The sequence below is a fragment of the Esox lucius genome, chromosome 19 (assembly GCF_011004845.1).
Source record: "Esox lucius isolate fEsoLuc1 chromosome 19, fEsoLuc1.pri, whole genome shotgun sequence".
Classification (NCBI taxonomy): domain Eukaryota; kingdom Metazoa; phylum Chordata; class Actinopteri; order Esociformes; family Esocidae; genus Esox; species Esox lucius.
The window spans coordinates 19,095,827-19,112,840 of NC_047587.1; the positions used below are offsets into that span (position 1 = coordinate 19,095,827).

The following is a 17,014-nucleotide window of genomic DNA, read 5'->3' on the forward strand; positions in this document are numbered from 1 at the left end:
AACCCTATATTCAATAGGAAATAGTACAAAGACAACATATCAAATGTTGAAACAGAGAAATTGTTTTGTTCCTTGCATTGTTTTGTTCCACTTTGAATTTGATGCCAGCAACACAATACCCATAAGTTGGGCTAGTGGCAACAAAAAACTGGAAAAGTTGTTTAATGCTAAAAAAATAACAACCTAGTGGAACATCTCACAAGTAATTACTTTAATTGGCAACAAGTCACTAACATGATTAGGCATAAAAAGAGCATCCCAGAAAGGATGAGTCTTATAGAAGTAAAGATGTGGAGGAGTTCACTCTGTGAAAAGAGTGAAAGAGTGCGCGGGCAAAGTGCAACAATTAATCAATAACGTTTCTCAACATACAATTGCGAAGAGTTTGGGGATCTTATCATCTATGATACGTAATATCATTAAAAGATTCAGAGAATCCGGAGAAATCTCTGTATGCAAGGAACAAGGCTGAAAACCAATATTGGATGGCCGTGATCTTCGGGCCCTCAGGCAGCACTGCATTAAAAACAGACACACTTATATAATCTGTCTCGTTATCAGTGCACAGTTCAAAAGCCAGCATCCGTGATGGTATGGGGGTGCGTTAGTGCACATGGCATGGATGACTCGCACCATAATGTTGAACAATATTCAGGATTTGGAGCAACATATGCTGCCATCCAGACAAAGTATTTTTCAGGGAAGGGCTTGCGTTTTTCAGCAAGACAATGCCAAACCACTAACCGCACGTATTTCAACAGCATGGCTCCGTAGTGAAAGAGTCCATGTGCTAAACTGGTCTGCCTGCAGTCCAGACCTGTCACCTATTGAAAAAATTTGCAACAAAGGAGACCCTGAACTGTTGAGCAGCTGCAATCCTACAGTATATCAAGCAAGAATGGGAATACATTTCACTTTTAAAACTACAGCAATCGGTCTCCTCATTTCCCAAACGCTTAGAGAGTATTGTTAAAGGAAGAGGTGACGCAACACAATAGGCATGTTTTTTTCTAAAAATAATATTTCCCAGTTTCAACATTGAATATGTAGTCATTGTACTATTTTCAATTAGATATAGGGATAAATGATTTGAACATAACTACGTTCTGTTTTAATTAGCATTTTACGCAGTGTCCCTGTCTTTTTTGGAAACGGGGTTGTAATCAATCGCACCGGTCAGAGCACATACACTCAAACATGTCCTATCTAGTCAGAACGCAGATGACTAACCTCAGCTACACTTCTTAGACTAAACACACTCTCATGGGATTAGTATTTATACAATCACACCAACAGGTGAATTGTTGCATTACAAGGGTTACGCATGACGTCAAACTGAGGCAAGTCTCTTAAGGAAACTTGGGCTCGTACTTATTCAAACCCAATGTAACAATTTGGTAAATGAAAAATATTTTAGGTTTCTATAAAAAATGATTGACTGGTCTGACAGTTTGAACCTTGGAAGAACACTGCAGTGCAGGTTTGGTTGAATTGGGCCCTAAAGCATTGCGCTGAGCCTTCAGACCTGACACTTGTCTCTCCACAGTGGGAGTAGCCTACCTGGAAGTATGGCATGGCTCAGATAGTATGTGTATAATGGCAGGAAAATAGTAACAGTAGAAATGTTTTCTTAGCCTCATGGCAGAATGTGTTGAATTGCAGTAAATTTGATTTAAAATGACTAAATTGCCTCTCAGCCTCATAACATAATGAGTAGAAATAACATGAGATTAACAATAAAATCGCCTCATGGAACTATGGTACGCAACTGGTCACAGACAGAGACTGTAGTACTTCAGCTAAGTCAAGAATATGACACTTATACACAGACAAACATAAAGGCCTGACTACAATGACATCTCTGCCCAGAGCGGATGGAGATGTAAAGGCCTGGAGTGTAGTTCAGGCAGTGAAACTTCCCTGATAATAAGATGTTTATTTTAGCCGGTTTATGGAAAAACTACAGTGCTGCTTAGTGCTTACACAACCCGAAGAGAGTGGGCCAAGCCATCTCACCGGCGGAATTCAAAACACTACATTCAGAGAGAGGGCACCCTGAGAAGAAACTCCCATCCAGACCATACATGGCTAAAGCCACAGCAAAGGGTATTAATGGCCTGGGTGTTAAAAAAAATGATGAAGGATATTGGCTGTGTAGTGTAGTGCCATCACTCCGGGTAGAAGTTGCCCTTAGGCACAGATCTAGGATCAGCTTTCTCTCACCCCAACCCTAACCTGAGCCATTAGGGTCGGGATCTTGACAAGTCTCAGGGGAAACTTGTCTGTATGTTTTTATCGGCACATGTTATAAATGGCCTATTCTTACCAGTTATGTAAATACCTATCAGTCAAGGAATATGTGTTAGTATGTTGGATACTTGAGAGGCTAAACAATTATCTCACACCAGTCCCTGGCTTGCATCTAAATAGGCTATTTAAGTGTTAGCGGGATACCTGGACCTGGTTTGCGGCATAGCCACTTTGAAAGAGAAAATGCAGTCAAATGTAAACCCAATAGTTATCAGTCATATTGTTTCCTCCTTTCAAGGTGTAAGTGTATATTTAAAATGTAATCTGTGAGAAGGATTGCACTTTGATGCACAAGAAGGTGTAATCTGTAGTTTGAACCCTTCCTTAAATCACTATATTAGTTATACAGTATCGAACTGTAAGCTGATTACATGGCAAGATGTAGTGACATTGCCCAAAAAAGTATGATTTTTAGACTTAATAAATCACTGTTATTTGTGATGTCCTCCCATGCTTTTACTATTCCTACTATTTCTCACGTTCTCTTTCCATGCCATACCGTCACACAATTCTTGCCAAACAAAAGGAAAATATAATTTTGCTGCAACAAATCTGAGAAGCACACTCTTCATCCTAATATAGCAGAGCAGAAGTCAGTGAGAGCAGATCCATGTCCATGTCTCAAAGACAGTCGAACAATGTTTTTTTCGAGCATGTCAGGCCCCAGACGGGGACATCTCACTGATATATTTAGAAATATAGTAGGATGCAGAGTATTTTGTCATGTTCAGAAACATCACTTCAGCAGGGGCAATTAACAGACATACCTGCAGTGGGTACATCATCTTTTTGTTAAACCCGTTTTTGCTTTCCAAGAACAGAAAGCAGATATGTGAAGATAACTGTGAAGATAAATTAATGTCCAGAAAAAAGGCTCAAAGGCAGAGATATAAGATACTGTATATCTGAACAGCAATGCAACATACATTTGGCCACAGCCCAGGACCTGACGACATTGTGCTTCCAATGCATATTTGGACCTGTCTCATCTGTCACTCGCATGTGTGCCGATCCTTTTGACAGGAAGCATGGAAGAAATGTCTGCCAATGCAACTGCCGCACACATGCATTTTCACTGTGGTGATATACAAGGAAAAAAACAATGTGTGGTTATCATTACAGCATGGAGTGAGAATGCGTTGCGAATGTTCCTCATTAGATGTGTTGATCAGCTGAAAGAGTAAAGACGATGTGGAAAATTGCAATAGGATTACAATGTGCTGTTTTTGTTCAATTTAAAGCTTTTTACATACAATAAAATTTTTACAGCAAAGTGCGTCACACATGACAAAACATTTGTGACTGAGCGCACAAACAACAGGGACACAGTTTGGCTCAAGAGCACTTTCAGAACTACTGGCTGAAGTGATACGTAGGTTTGAGTGTGCAACACTTACGGTGACACGCTGAAGCCACCTAAGTCCTATCTGAATACTCTCTCTTCCCCCTTTTACTGTGTCTCACAGACATGGATACTCCCATGAAGTGGACGCCCAATTCGTTACCACTCTCTGCTATTCCCCCCCCCCCTCAACTTCTCCATCCATTTCACACATGCAGACACCATTCTTACAGATGTCCCTCATCCCCCTCCTCCTTCCCTCTTCCTTTCCTCCCTCCCTCTCTCTGTCACAGCTTCCCACACACTGAGGTGGGTCTTTAGCGTCCTCCTGCACCCTCTCCCACCCTGTTTTCTCTCAGCATTCTTATAAATCAGGATTGCGATGAGGTTAGCTGTGCTTTGCATCTGCGGGACCCTGCTGGCCTTCTCCAAGTCTCCTGGGGTCTATGCAAACCCCCGTGAGGGAATCTTCCAGTGGGGTACAGAGTCTGCAAGCTGCCAGGTAACTCTAAAGCCTGCTGGGAAATGTGGAGGAGAGGGAATGGATGAGAATGTATGCCCCTACCAAGTTATAATGCCACCACTGGACATCATGATGCCCCGGCAGCTCTGGGAGTTGGAGAGGACAGTGAAAGAGCTACAGCGGCTAAAGGAGACTGTGGAGCAGCTGAAGAGAGCATGCATGGAGTGCAAAATGAGTCAGAGGGGGACGAAGAGAGAGAGGCTGGAGGACAGAGAAAGGGAGAAGAAGAAAGAAGACAAAGAGATGATTTTGGGACCTGGAGACAGAGAGACGGAGAAAGAAGAGAAGGTGAGATTGGGATTGGGAGACAAAGAGAAGGAGAAAGTTGGGGATGAGACAGAGAGGCATGGTGACAGAGACCAAAATATGCAAATAGAGACAGACGGCAAGAAAGCAAGAGACAGGGAGAGAAAAATTGAGCAAGTGAGAGAGGTAGTAGGGGAGAGGGCCAAGGAGAAGGAGATTAATATTGTAGAGGAGAGAAAGAGAGAAGAGGAGAAAGAAATTGAGAGGGAAAAGAAGAGCGATAGAGGGGGAAACAGGGAATGGGAGAAAGAAAGGGAGAGTAAAATAGAGGAAATGGAGGAAAGGGAGGCAAAGATGGAGAAAGAAATCATTTTAGAAGAAGAAAGAAGGAGAAAAGACGAGACCGAGAAAGACAGGAGAAGTGAAAATGAAAAAGAGAGATTATGGGTAGGAGAAGTGCAAACAGAGAAGGAGAGTCAGGGGGATAAGGTAAGGAAAAAGGAGATGGAGAGGGAGAACAAATGGAAAGAGGCAAGAGCAATAGAGGAGAAAAGAGTTAGGGGACATAGGGAACAGATCCAGGAGAAGGGAGAACGTCCGGTGGAGACAGGGAAGGAAAGGGAAGGGAAAAGTGAGAAAGTGAAGGGGAGCAAGAGGCAACATCCACACCAAATGAAGAACGAAAATATAAGGAAGAAAGATATCCAGGGAGAAAGAGAATGGCAGAAAAAGAAACAAACACCAAGCTATGAACATGGAATAGAAAATCAAAAAGAATATCAGATTGACGAGACAGGGAAGAAGAACGAGGAAGAGGTAGATAAATCAATCAAAAGTGTGCAGAGAGACAGCATTGGGACTGTGGTGACAAATGGGTCAAGTGATGATCAGAACATGACCTCGCCTAGCCCAGACTCTGGTTATACGCAGTACTCAATGCCTAGACCCGACTCTTCAGGACCAGACCAAACATCCACCAACCCTAGCCCATTATCTAGAACATACAACAGCACTAGATATGATCCAAGTCAGAATGATAGCCAAATAACCAGTAGCTCGTTAAAATTGACATTAAGCGCTAGCCCAAGAACTCAACCTACCAAGAAGCCCAGCTGGAGCTTTAAACCTAAACCTGAAAGAAAATCTAAACCAGACCAAACACTTATTCCTGGTCTAAGACCTCAGCCTAGACCAAAACCAAAGGCGGTTCCTAAGCCCACATCATATAGCCCAATCAAGTCCTTCAGCTTTAACCCTGAAACCACAACCAGAACTGGTATAACTTTATCCAGTACCAGCTGCCTCAACCCGGGAGTAAGCTTTTCAAGCTCCAGTTTAAAGACCAATAAGATAAATACACAAAGCAGCACCACACCAGGCACATCTACCAGCCCAGGTTACAGGACCACTAGTTCCAGACATGGGGCCAGCAGCAGGAGTGTCAGTAGCCCAACTCCAGGACCTAAAACCACCACTAGATCTATACCAAGGACAACCAGTCCAAGTTCCAGAACAGGGTTGGAGTGGACCCTCAGACCTGGCCTAAAGCTAAAACCAGGTGGTAGACCTTTTCCAGGACCAAAACCTAGACGTAGACCAGGACCAAAACCTATCCTAAAGCTAAGACCACCTAGCCCAACCAGCTCTTCCAGCCCCATCGCAAAGACCTCTCCTACACGTGGCTCAACTCCAGACACCATCACAAGCCTTGGTCAAATGACCATCAGTCTAGGGTCTTTTACAACAAGCTTCCAACCAGAGATTATTAATACAAACCCAAGTCCAGACAGCGGGAACAGCATTACACCAATCAACACTCCAGAATCCACCGCTATCGATAGACCAAAAACCACCCATTCAAGCTTCCTGACCAGCACATCTAGTTCAACTCCAACAATAACAATTACCACTAGCTCCACCCTAAGCTCAAGCAACATTGGCTATAACTCCAGATCCCCCAGTATGAGTTCCGGCCCAGAGATAAAATATGACCAACATTACGATCCCAACACAATGACTACTACACCCAGGATTAAGTCTAGACCTGGCCTTCAGCCCAGAACTGACCTACACCTCAAACCTGGCCTAAATGGAAAACCTGAACTGAAGCCCAAACCAGGCCCAAAGCATATTTCAGGCCTGAGACCTAAACCAGGATTAAAATCAATACCTTACCCAAAGCCCAGATCATCCAGCTCAACTAACATCAACAGAAAAAGCACTTACTTCACCAGCACAATTTTAACCACCACCACTAGCCCCAGCCCTGGGATCACAAGTCATACTTTACAGACACTGAAAACCAGTACCATCATCAGTAACACACCAGTCCACGCTTCCGACGCCACCACAGAGATTACTAACCAAATCTACAGGAACAACAGTTCCAGCCCTGGGGCCAGCATCAGCAGTAGAAGTAGCCTAACTCCAGGAACTAGTCCAAGCTCCAGAATTGGGTCCTACCGGACTCCCAGACCTGGTTCAAAGTTAAAGCCAGGTGCTAGGCCTTTTCATGGTCAAAGACCAAAACCTGGATCAAGACAAAGACCTGTCCTAAAGCCAAGACCACCTAAACAAAGGTATTCTTCCAGCTCCATCCCAAAGACAATGCCCACACTTGGCTTAACTCCAGACACTACCACAAACCCCAGTCAAAAGACCATCAGTCCAGGGTCTTTTACAACAAGCTCCAAACCAGAAATTAGTAATAGAAGCTCAAGTCCCGGCAGCCATGATAGCATTACACCAATCAACTCTCTAGAATCTACCGCTATCTCTAGACCTAAAAACATCAGTTCAAGTGTCCTGACCTGGTCTTCTACTCCAAGTTCAACTCCAGCAAAAACAATTACCACTAGCATCAGCCCAAGGACCAACTTAATTAGCTATAGCTCAAGGTCACCCAGTACGGGTTTTAGCCCAGAGATAAAATCTGACCAACATCATGAGCCCAACGCAATGAATACCACACCTAGGAATAAGTCTAGACCTGGCCTGCAGCCCTCACCTGATCTACAGCCCAAACCTGGCCTAAAGGATAAACCCAAACTAAAGCCTAAACCAGGCTCAAAGTCTTTGTCAGGCCTGAGGCCTAAACTGAGACCACCCAGACCAGCCACCATCAACCTAAAAAACATGTTCATAACAAGTCCAACCACCACCACTAGCCTCAGCCATAGGATCTCAAGCCACAGTCTACAGACATTGAGAACTAGTGCCATCCTTAGTAACAACACACCGGTCCATGCTCCAGACATCAGCACAGAGATTACTAACCAAAGCTACAGGAAAAGCAGTTCCAGCCCTGGGGCCAGCATTAACATTAGCCCAACCCCAGGAACTATAACCACTGATAGACCTAGGTCAAAGATCACCAGTCCAAGCTCCAGAATTGGTTCCTGGTGGACTCCTAGACCTGGCTTGAAGCCCAAACCAGACACAAGGCCTTTTCCAGGACTTACACATGGACGAAAGCTTAAACCTGCCGAAAAGCACAGACCACTCAATCCAACAAGTTTCTCCAGACCTGTCCCAGACACAACTCCCAGACCTAGCTCAATTCCAGACACCATCAATAGCCTCAGCCCAAAGACCACCCATCCGAGTTCTGAGACTAAAGGCTCCAACCATGGTATCAGCTTTACAACCCCCAGTTCAGGCAGCATAAGTGGAACTACATCCGGGGTCACCAATTCAAGAACTCGGAAAGGCTCTTCCAGCTCACGCAGTATTACACAAAGCCAAACCCCTGGAATCAAAACCATCACTAGCCACAACTCAAGGACCATTAGTACCAGAATTAGTCCTGAGACGAAATATGCCGAATATCATGAATCCAGATCAACCACACCCAGACTTAGTATTAAGCCCAAACCTGGAATAAATCCCTTATCAGACCAACACTTTCCAAGTGAAAGACCTAAATCAAGACCAACATTTAAACCTGTCCTAAAACCTACACAACCCAGCCCAATTAATTCCTCAAGCTCAGAACAAAAGAGCTCATCAAGAAGTGGTTCAACATTCACCACCATCACAAGCCATGGCCCTGAGGAGAGAACAAACATTAGTCAAATCTGGCCAACTACAACCATCACTAGCTCTAGCCTAAGGACTACTAGTCCAATTATCAAATGTATCTCCTGCACCACTAGCCCCAACTCAAAAACTGACTTTACTACACTCAGCCCACTGAGCCTCAATGCTGGTTTCAGCCCAGTGACAAATGACTTAAATCGCAGACCCAGTCAAAACTTCACCAAGTCCCCATGGATCTCCAAACCCAGCACCAAATCAAAATCTGGGAAACAGCCCATGCCAGGCCTAAAGCCCAGAACCAGCCTAAACCCTAAATACCATACTAGCTCTGAAACTGGACCTAAGCCCAAAATAAGCCCAAGGCCTATTCCAGGCCTAGAACAAAAGACTGGCCTGATGCCTGTTCCAAAACCCTGGCGCACAACCACCACCCAAGGTCCAAGGACCACTTCTAGCTGGAATACAAGCCCTGAGATAATGTCTACAATTATCTCCAGTCAAGAATTAGCTACTAGCCGCAAAAGTACCTCTACTAGTCCTATTCCATTGGCCAACTCTAACCATATCCCTACTACCATCAACTCTGACTTCCCTATGCCAAGCCCGATACCAGAGTCTTCAACCCCCAGTGTGAGAGAACTGCGTGTGAAGACTAGCCAGGTATCTGCTAGTCTGAATGAAATAAAGGACACAAGTGGAGAGCCAAAGGTTTCCCAAAGAGGGATTCCAAACGTCCATCCTGGATTAAATAAACTCAGAGAGAAGAATCAGAGAGGCAGCATAACTGAAAGGAATAGATACCAGCCTCAAAGCACAGCAAAGGCATTACCAGAAGGTAAGAGAACATACACTACTGTTCAAAAGTTTGGGGTCACTTAGAAATGTCCTTGTTTTCCATGAAAACATACATAAAATGAGTTTGAATAGGAAATATAGCAAAATAAATAGGAAATACAGTCATTGACAAGGTTAGAAATAATTATTTGTAATACAAATTCTTTTTTTTTTTAAACGTTGCTTTTGTCACATAATCAATTTGCAACAATTAGAGTCGTGCAGACGTTTGGCATTCTAGTTGTCAATATGTTGAGGTAATCTGAAGAGATTTCACCCCATGCTTCCAAAAGCACTTCCCACAAGTTGGATTGGCTTGATGGGCACTTTTTATGTACCATATGGTCAAGCTGCTCCCACAACAGCTCAAAAGGGTTGAGATCTGGTGACTATGCTGGCCATAGACAAGCAACACAGTGTCACAGGTAAAAGGGCTTTTTTTCATGCGCACGACATTATTTCTTTCCTATGGCGAACCTCGTACCGTAGGCAACCACTTTTCATGTACAAGACATGATATTTCTGCAGGTGTCAGAGCCAAATTATTAATTGTTTGTTAATTCTTCTGTTACCTCACAAGTAGCGTATACTGAGACCATCATTACGCAGCCTAAAATGTATTCCCATCCATTTCTTGATAAAATGGGTTCCAAATAAATATCTTGCAGTTTTTGTGCAAAATGGCTACCGTAAATGCGGGATCAATTGCCAATGTATTGTATTATAAAGATGATTGTGTAACACACGAAAAACAAAAAAGTTGTTGTTGAAAGACATTATGAAGTTGTGTAATATATGTAAAAACTAGATCTGTATATGACATGAAACATTAAGAATAAATAAATTGCCTTTTACGTTCACCAGAAAATCATGTCCTGTACATGAAAAAATGCCTTTTACTTGTGCATGTCATGATTTTGTAGTATGGAATTTGTGTAGATGTCACAAAATCCTGTGATACTGCGTTGAGACAATAGTTTGGAGCTGTCATTTGGGTCATTGTCCTATTATAGGATAAAATTAGCTCCTGTCAAGCGCCGTCCACAGGGTATAGCATGGCATTGCGAAAGGGAATGATAGCCTTCCTTCTTCGAGATTCCCTTTATCCTGTACAAATCTCCCACTTTACCACCACCAAAGCACCCCCAGACCATGGCATAGCCTGCACCATGCTTAACAGATGGCGTCAAGCACTCATCCAGCATCTTTTCATTTGGTCTGCATCTCACAAATGTTCTTCTTTGTGATCCGAACATCTCAAACTTAGATTAATCTGTCCATAACACCTTTTTCCAATCTTCCTCTGTCCAGTGTCTGTGTTCTTTTGCCCATCTTAATCTTTTATTTTTATTGGCCAGTCTGAGGCTTTTTCTAGACAACTCTGCCTAGAAGGCCAACATTCTGGAGTTGCCTTTTCACGGTTAACAATGAGACTGGTGTTTTGCATGTACTATTTAATGAAGCTGCCAGTAGATGAACTGTGAGACGTCTGTTTTTCAAACTAGACACTCTAATGTATTTCCTCTTGCTAAATCTTGCACTGGGGCCTCCCACTCCTTTTTCTATTTTGGTTAGAACCAGTTTGCACTGTTCTGTGAAGAGAGCAGTAAGATCTTGTATACACCGTTGTACGAGATATTTAGTTTCTTGGCAATTTCTTACATGGAATAGTCTTAATTTCTCAGAAGAAGAATAGACTGTCAGGTTTCAGAAGAAAGTTCTTTGTTTCTGGCCACTTTGAACCTGTAATAGGACCCACAATTGCTTATGCTCCAGATACTCAACTAGTCTAAAGATAGTTGTATTACTTATTTAATCAGCATAACAGTTTTCAGCTGTACTAATATAATTGCAAAAGGGTTTTCTAAAGATAAATTAGCCTTTTAAAATGATAAACTTTGAATTGCAAACACTACATGCCATTGGAACACTGGACTGATGGCTGCTGATAATGGGCCTCTGTATGCCTATGTTATTCCATTAAAAATCTGCCTTTTCCATCTGCAGTTGTCACATCACAACATTAACAATGTCTACACTGTATTTATGATCAATTTGATGTTATTTTAATGGACAAAAATTGCTTTTCTTTTGAAAACAAGGACATTTCGCAGTGACCCAAAACCTTTCAATAGTAGTGTACATTGTTTTTTATTTTCAGGTCCCTTGTCTTTTTAGTTGAATCTGTACATGAAATGCGATACTTGAGTGAGGGACCCTACCAGTGTTGCACTGTATATATTGAAGATAAAGGGAGAGGTAGTAATAATTTATATATTAATACAGTATAAACATGAATCCCTGTGTGATTATTAACGGTAAATACAAAACACATAAAACATAATATCATAAAACCCCAAAACAGGAAAGCTAAAATACAAAAGAACAGGAGCATTGAATCATTCTGTGCAATCAGACGTAAACAATACACACAATACACAATACAACACAACTGAACACATTCTACGTCTTGACAAAAAATACATATAGTGTATTAATCTCATCATGTAGCCTAAGGTAGCCTTCCATTACTTTTCCTATTGACAAAATGATTGATACCATTTAAAATGCAATGAAAGCTTGTTGAAGTTGAAGTTTAGATTTTTATTTGGACGCTTGTTACTTTCTCTTGTTTGCTTTTTAAATTATTAGAATAAAGAAATAAAAAACACAACTTGTGTGCTCAATAAAAAATATTTTTCAATTAAATACCTTTGAAAATACCTTCAGATATGCGCTATATCATCACATGCAGTTTTTGATGTAAACAACCCACTTGGTAGGAAATTATATGCATGACCAGTTAACTAGTGGGGGACTGATGGAGATATCTATAAGATCAAAGGGACAAAAAGCAAATCATACATTGTCTCCTAATCGGAATCTGTGGGATACATCCACCCACTCAGTACATTCTGCACAACAGAGGCCCATTAAATATTCTTTTTTTTTTTTACTCCTGGTTGTACTGTCAAAGACTTATTAGAATGAATTTTAAAAAAATACTGAGAGTGTAACTAGGTTATTGCAGATAACAGTGCAAATTGCAATTAAAAATAATGTTTTTTTCTAGTTAAGAAGGAAACTATTGCTAAATCAACTTTATGTCAGTGTGATATCATCTCCATTTTAAATTATGAGGATTGTAACTTTAATATCCAAGCAACTTAAGGTAAAGTTTAATGAGCCTATTATAATCTGGTAGAGCTTTGAGATCATCATCTTAGTAACAGATGTTGTCTGTTTTGTGGTTACAAGTGAAAAGAAGAATGTGCACGTGTGAGCATGTGTGCGCGTCTGTCAGTGTGTATGGTTTAAGTGGGGATAAAGGGACAGATGTGCAGAGCTTCCTTTCAGCTCATCTATTATAATAACTACAAATGAAGTGTCACACAAACCTATTGCTTGCTTTTATTAACATATGAGTTAAATGTATGCCAATTTGCAACTAATACCTATGCTCTTAATGGGGCACTATGTAGAATCATACCTCTAAACAATAACACAACTAGTCTTCTCCTTGTCTTCCCTTACCAAATGAGACCGGAACAGTATTAGCTTGTCCATGCTGCCTTACGGTGGGAAGGATAGTATTGCAGGTGTTGAAAGCCAGTATAACGAGATTACAAGTCATTTCGAACAGATAGACAAAACCAGTGAAAAAGTGGGGGAAAATGGGGAATATCTCAGGCACCTGGATCAATTTTGTTCAAACAGATTATTTTAAAGTGAAAAATAATGTTCAAATAGCAGTAAGCTGAAATCCATCTCATGCTGCAGCCATATGTACCATAGGCATCACCTCTGGCTACAAAAAAGTATTTTCTGAAAATTCTTTATTTCAGAAATTCAAAGGTTTCTTACATTCTGATGTCTCAGGTAGGTCTTTCTAATGTTTGCACATGCTCTCTAAAGAGCATATTCGCCACGTATGTTAATTTGTGTGGGTATTTACTGGAAAGCTTTAATTTGCCCTATTCCAAAAGTAGTTTTGGCGGATTTAAGCTAAAAACTTCAGCCGTATAACTTACAATTGTAATTTTTCTAATTAGACACTTTTGAGAAGTGTCATTTTGGACCAAATGACATTACCAAAAATGAACTCTGGTTGTAGCACTACAAATTATTTCATGCTGAAAGTCAACTACACTCAGCAAAGACGGCAGACTAATCAATAATTTTTTTTTCTTACACAACAGTTCCCATTGCACCTAAAGACTGCTCTGACCATATGCTGAGGGGGGAGAGGAAAAGTGGGGTCTACCATGTGACCCCTGATTCAAAAAACAGAACCTTCACAGTATTCTGTGACATGGAGTCCCTTGGTGGAGGGTGGACCATCATTCAGCTCCGTCAGGACGGCAGTGTGAACTTCAACCGGACCTGGGATGAATATCGGACAGGCTTCGGTGACCTAAGGAATGGAGAATTCTGGCTTGGTAATGACCACATTCATCTTCTGACTCGACACAGAGATATGATCCTCAGGGTGGAGCTGGAGGACTTCAGCGGCTTGAGGGGGTATGCAGAGTACAAGGTTTTCCGCGTGGCTGGTGAGCGGTTACGCTACCGCCTGTTTGTGGGTGGGTACTCTGGCACGGCAGGAGATGCACTCCAATTCAGCAAAAGTTATAACCACAACAACAGATTTTTCACAACTCCCGACAGGGACCATGATCGCTACCCCTCTGGGAACTGTGGTGCTTATTATGGCTCAGGCTGGTGGTTTGATGCCTGCATGGCCGCCAACCTCAACGGCAGATATTATGTGGGAAAGTACAAAGGGGTGAGGAATGGAATCTACTGGGGGACATGGCATAACATATCCACAGAATACTATCTGACTAATGACAGACAATCTTTCAAGACTGTAAGGATGATGATCAGGCCAAGGAACTATGCAAAATGAGCAAGATGGCCAATGGGCGCAGAACAAATTGTATATGCCACACCCATTCCTAACCATATATCACTATGTGCCAGCTATGACTGAAAACCCTACATGACAAGTATATGCCATATATTGTGTTTTCCAGGCAGGTCATAGGTAAGAGTAGAAATAGAAAAAAGAGCTAAGTTTTACTGTTCAGACCAGAGTCCTGCCTACATAAAGGTTATGGAAATATGCTATTTCATTTATGGTGGTTCCGGTAGCCCTATACAGATACACATGATGTCTGAAAATTACGTATTTTGCACTGTTGAGAGTTTAATGAAAACAAATGGATTTGGTTCAGCCAGATGTCCTTATCATTTTTATGAGACCTTTCATGCAGCCATTTACAGCTAGTTTGTGCTTGTGGCTAGACAACTTTGCTGCTGAGGTGTTGGAATTTGAAAGAGAGAGAGGGTAGGCTACAGAATCACAACATTTTATATGAGTAATTGTTTGTTTGAATACAACATTAGAGGATATAATAACATAGTTGTTAAGTTTCTCTGAATCTCGTTTCTCTGAATCTAGTGTAATTAAGCTGTCACACTGATGTGTTATTGGCATTGGCTATAATATCTAAGTACTTTTCTCTCCTTACTGCAGAACACCATTGTTCTTAAGGTGTGAGCATATGTCTCACACTGTACCATGTGTTTTTACAGTATCACGTAACTACCAGAGTACACTCTCTGCCCACTGTGTGCATTTTTCCTTATTTTGGCTCTATACACTTATTGAAGGATATTTGTGTTCACATTGGTTTTGCCATTTAGAAAAATGACAACACTTTTTATACAAAGTGCCTCTATTTCAGGGAACCAAAGTTATTGGGACAGTTGGCTTGACAGATTTTCAGTTTAGTGAAGTGCAATTCATCACATAATTTGCGCAGGCATAAGAGAGCATTCAATGTCCAATATTGATTTGAGGCTTACAAACGTAGTCAAAACAATTAGGCTTACCAACAAAAAATAAATAAATAGGAAAATGATTTAGAAGTAGGAAAAAAACTTTCCAGGAGGTATGTATGGATGTGTCTGCCACTGCCATTTCATATTATGTGATTTTATAATGGCTGTTGTTTAACAAGCAGTTTGAATATATTGAATTGTATTTACTCTTTCATTGGGAGATATTGAATTCTTTAATATTGTGAGTGGGCCTAAACGAACCTCCACTGTTTTTGAACTATTGATTGGAGATCACTATTTAGAAAAATGTTTGCCCTCTTACAGAATGGAGAAATACTGTCTTTAGGCTTGTAATATTTTTTGTTCTAATAATTATTTTAATTGTACTGAAATGATTTACTAATGATTGACTGTTTTATTGTTCTTTTTTAATTCTCAGTATTCTGAAATTGTATAAAGTCAATAAAACTTAATTTACTTAATTTGTGTTCCTTCTACACCAGGATGTGGACTATATATGCATTACTTGTAGAATTTATATGCACACATTATTTTAAGTGTACCCAGTAAAAGAGGTGGCAATGTACTGTAGTCTGCAAACCACTTTGAAGTGTGTTGAGCCAAGTCACTTGTTCTAATCCCTGTGCCAATAAGGGATACTTAGCATACTTACCTGGTTAAAAGAGAAGTTGAAGTAATCCTACTCTTCTTCTGATTTAAAGTACTTCACTACACATTAATATACCACACCCAGATAGTGTCTCTTGGAAAGAGGGACATTTTTAGGGACTTTTTTGTAGCAGAATCTGAGCACCAAATGCTTTTAGTCAGTGAGAAGCAAAAGCATTAGATTCTAGTCTCCCTAACGACCTTCAGGTCTCATGGACAGCTAAAGGACACTCATTGCATAAAAACAGGTTTTAGTCAACACAATGTTTGGCAATATTTGTTATGCCCTGTATAGAGAGAGCCATGAATAATAGAAAAACATTACATACACAGAATGCCGGAGAGCTGAACTGGTTCATGTTTATGTTAGAATTACTGAATTGGCAGAGTAGTCTCAAATACCTATAGTGGCTCTCAAACATATTCACCCGCTTGGCCTTTTCCTCATTTTATTGTTACAACATAAAATCAAAATTTCTTTAATGAGTCTAGGTGTTTTTGCCACTGATCAACACAAATAAATCCATAATGTCAAAGTAAAAAATGAAATGTGTCACATTTTTCTAAAAGAATTACAAATACAAAACAGAAAATAATTGATTGCATAAGTATTCAGCCCTTTGGTAGAAATTACAGCCATGAATCTCTTTGGAAGTCTTTACCAGCTTTGCACATCTGGACACAGCAGTTTTTCCCATTGTTCATTGCAAAATTGCTCAACATCCATATTGCCTGGGGACCTTCAGTGTACAGCAACAATTTACAATCTCTTTCACACATATTCTCAACTGGGTGGAAGTCCTGGCTTTGACTCGGCCACTCCAGGACAATTGTATTTCTATTTTTGACCACTCCTGTTTGTCTTTGTCTTTGAATCAGGTCCAGAAGTGATGTAAGGGATGTGATGTGAACTATTACGGCCCAGCATAGGAAGACATGGAAGAAGAGGAGTTGTGATGTGGATGGGGGGGTCTTTTATCTGGCTCTTTATGCTGGCTTTAGCCTACAAGTGTTTTTGGGATTGCTGTCAAAGTAAAAAAAAAAAATATTTGAAGCCAATTTGAAAAGGGGGGCCTTTGTTTGGCAAATGCAAATATTGACAGATAAACTCTACAGCAGTGGAGTTGTAAAGCCTGGGATTCAGGTGCTTCGTCTGTCTTTCTGGAGTAGCCCTGGGCCTTTTAATCTTGTTCCAAAAATATATT

At 41.0% G+C, this 17,014-nt stretch overlaps 1 protein-coding gene across 1 annotated transcript; it reads left to right on the forward strand.

The window, feature by feature from the left end:
* Positions 1-3,951: 3,951 nt before the first annotated feature.
* Positions 3,952-15,622, forward strand: LOC105022165 (mucin-5AC). Its single transcript, XM_010890362.4, has 2 exons — positions 3,952-9,294; positions 13,493-15,622. The coding sequence occupies exons 1-2, from the start codon at positions 4,035-4,037 to the stop codon at positions 14,200-14,202; spliced, it is 5,970 nt and encodes a 1,989-aa protein (XP_010888664.2). The 5' UTR covers positions 3,952-4,034; the 3' UTR covers positions 14,203-15,622.
* Positions 15,623-17,014: the final 1,392 nt, after the last annotated feature.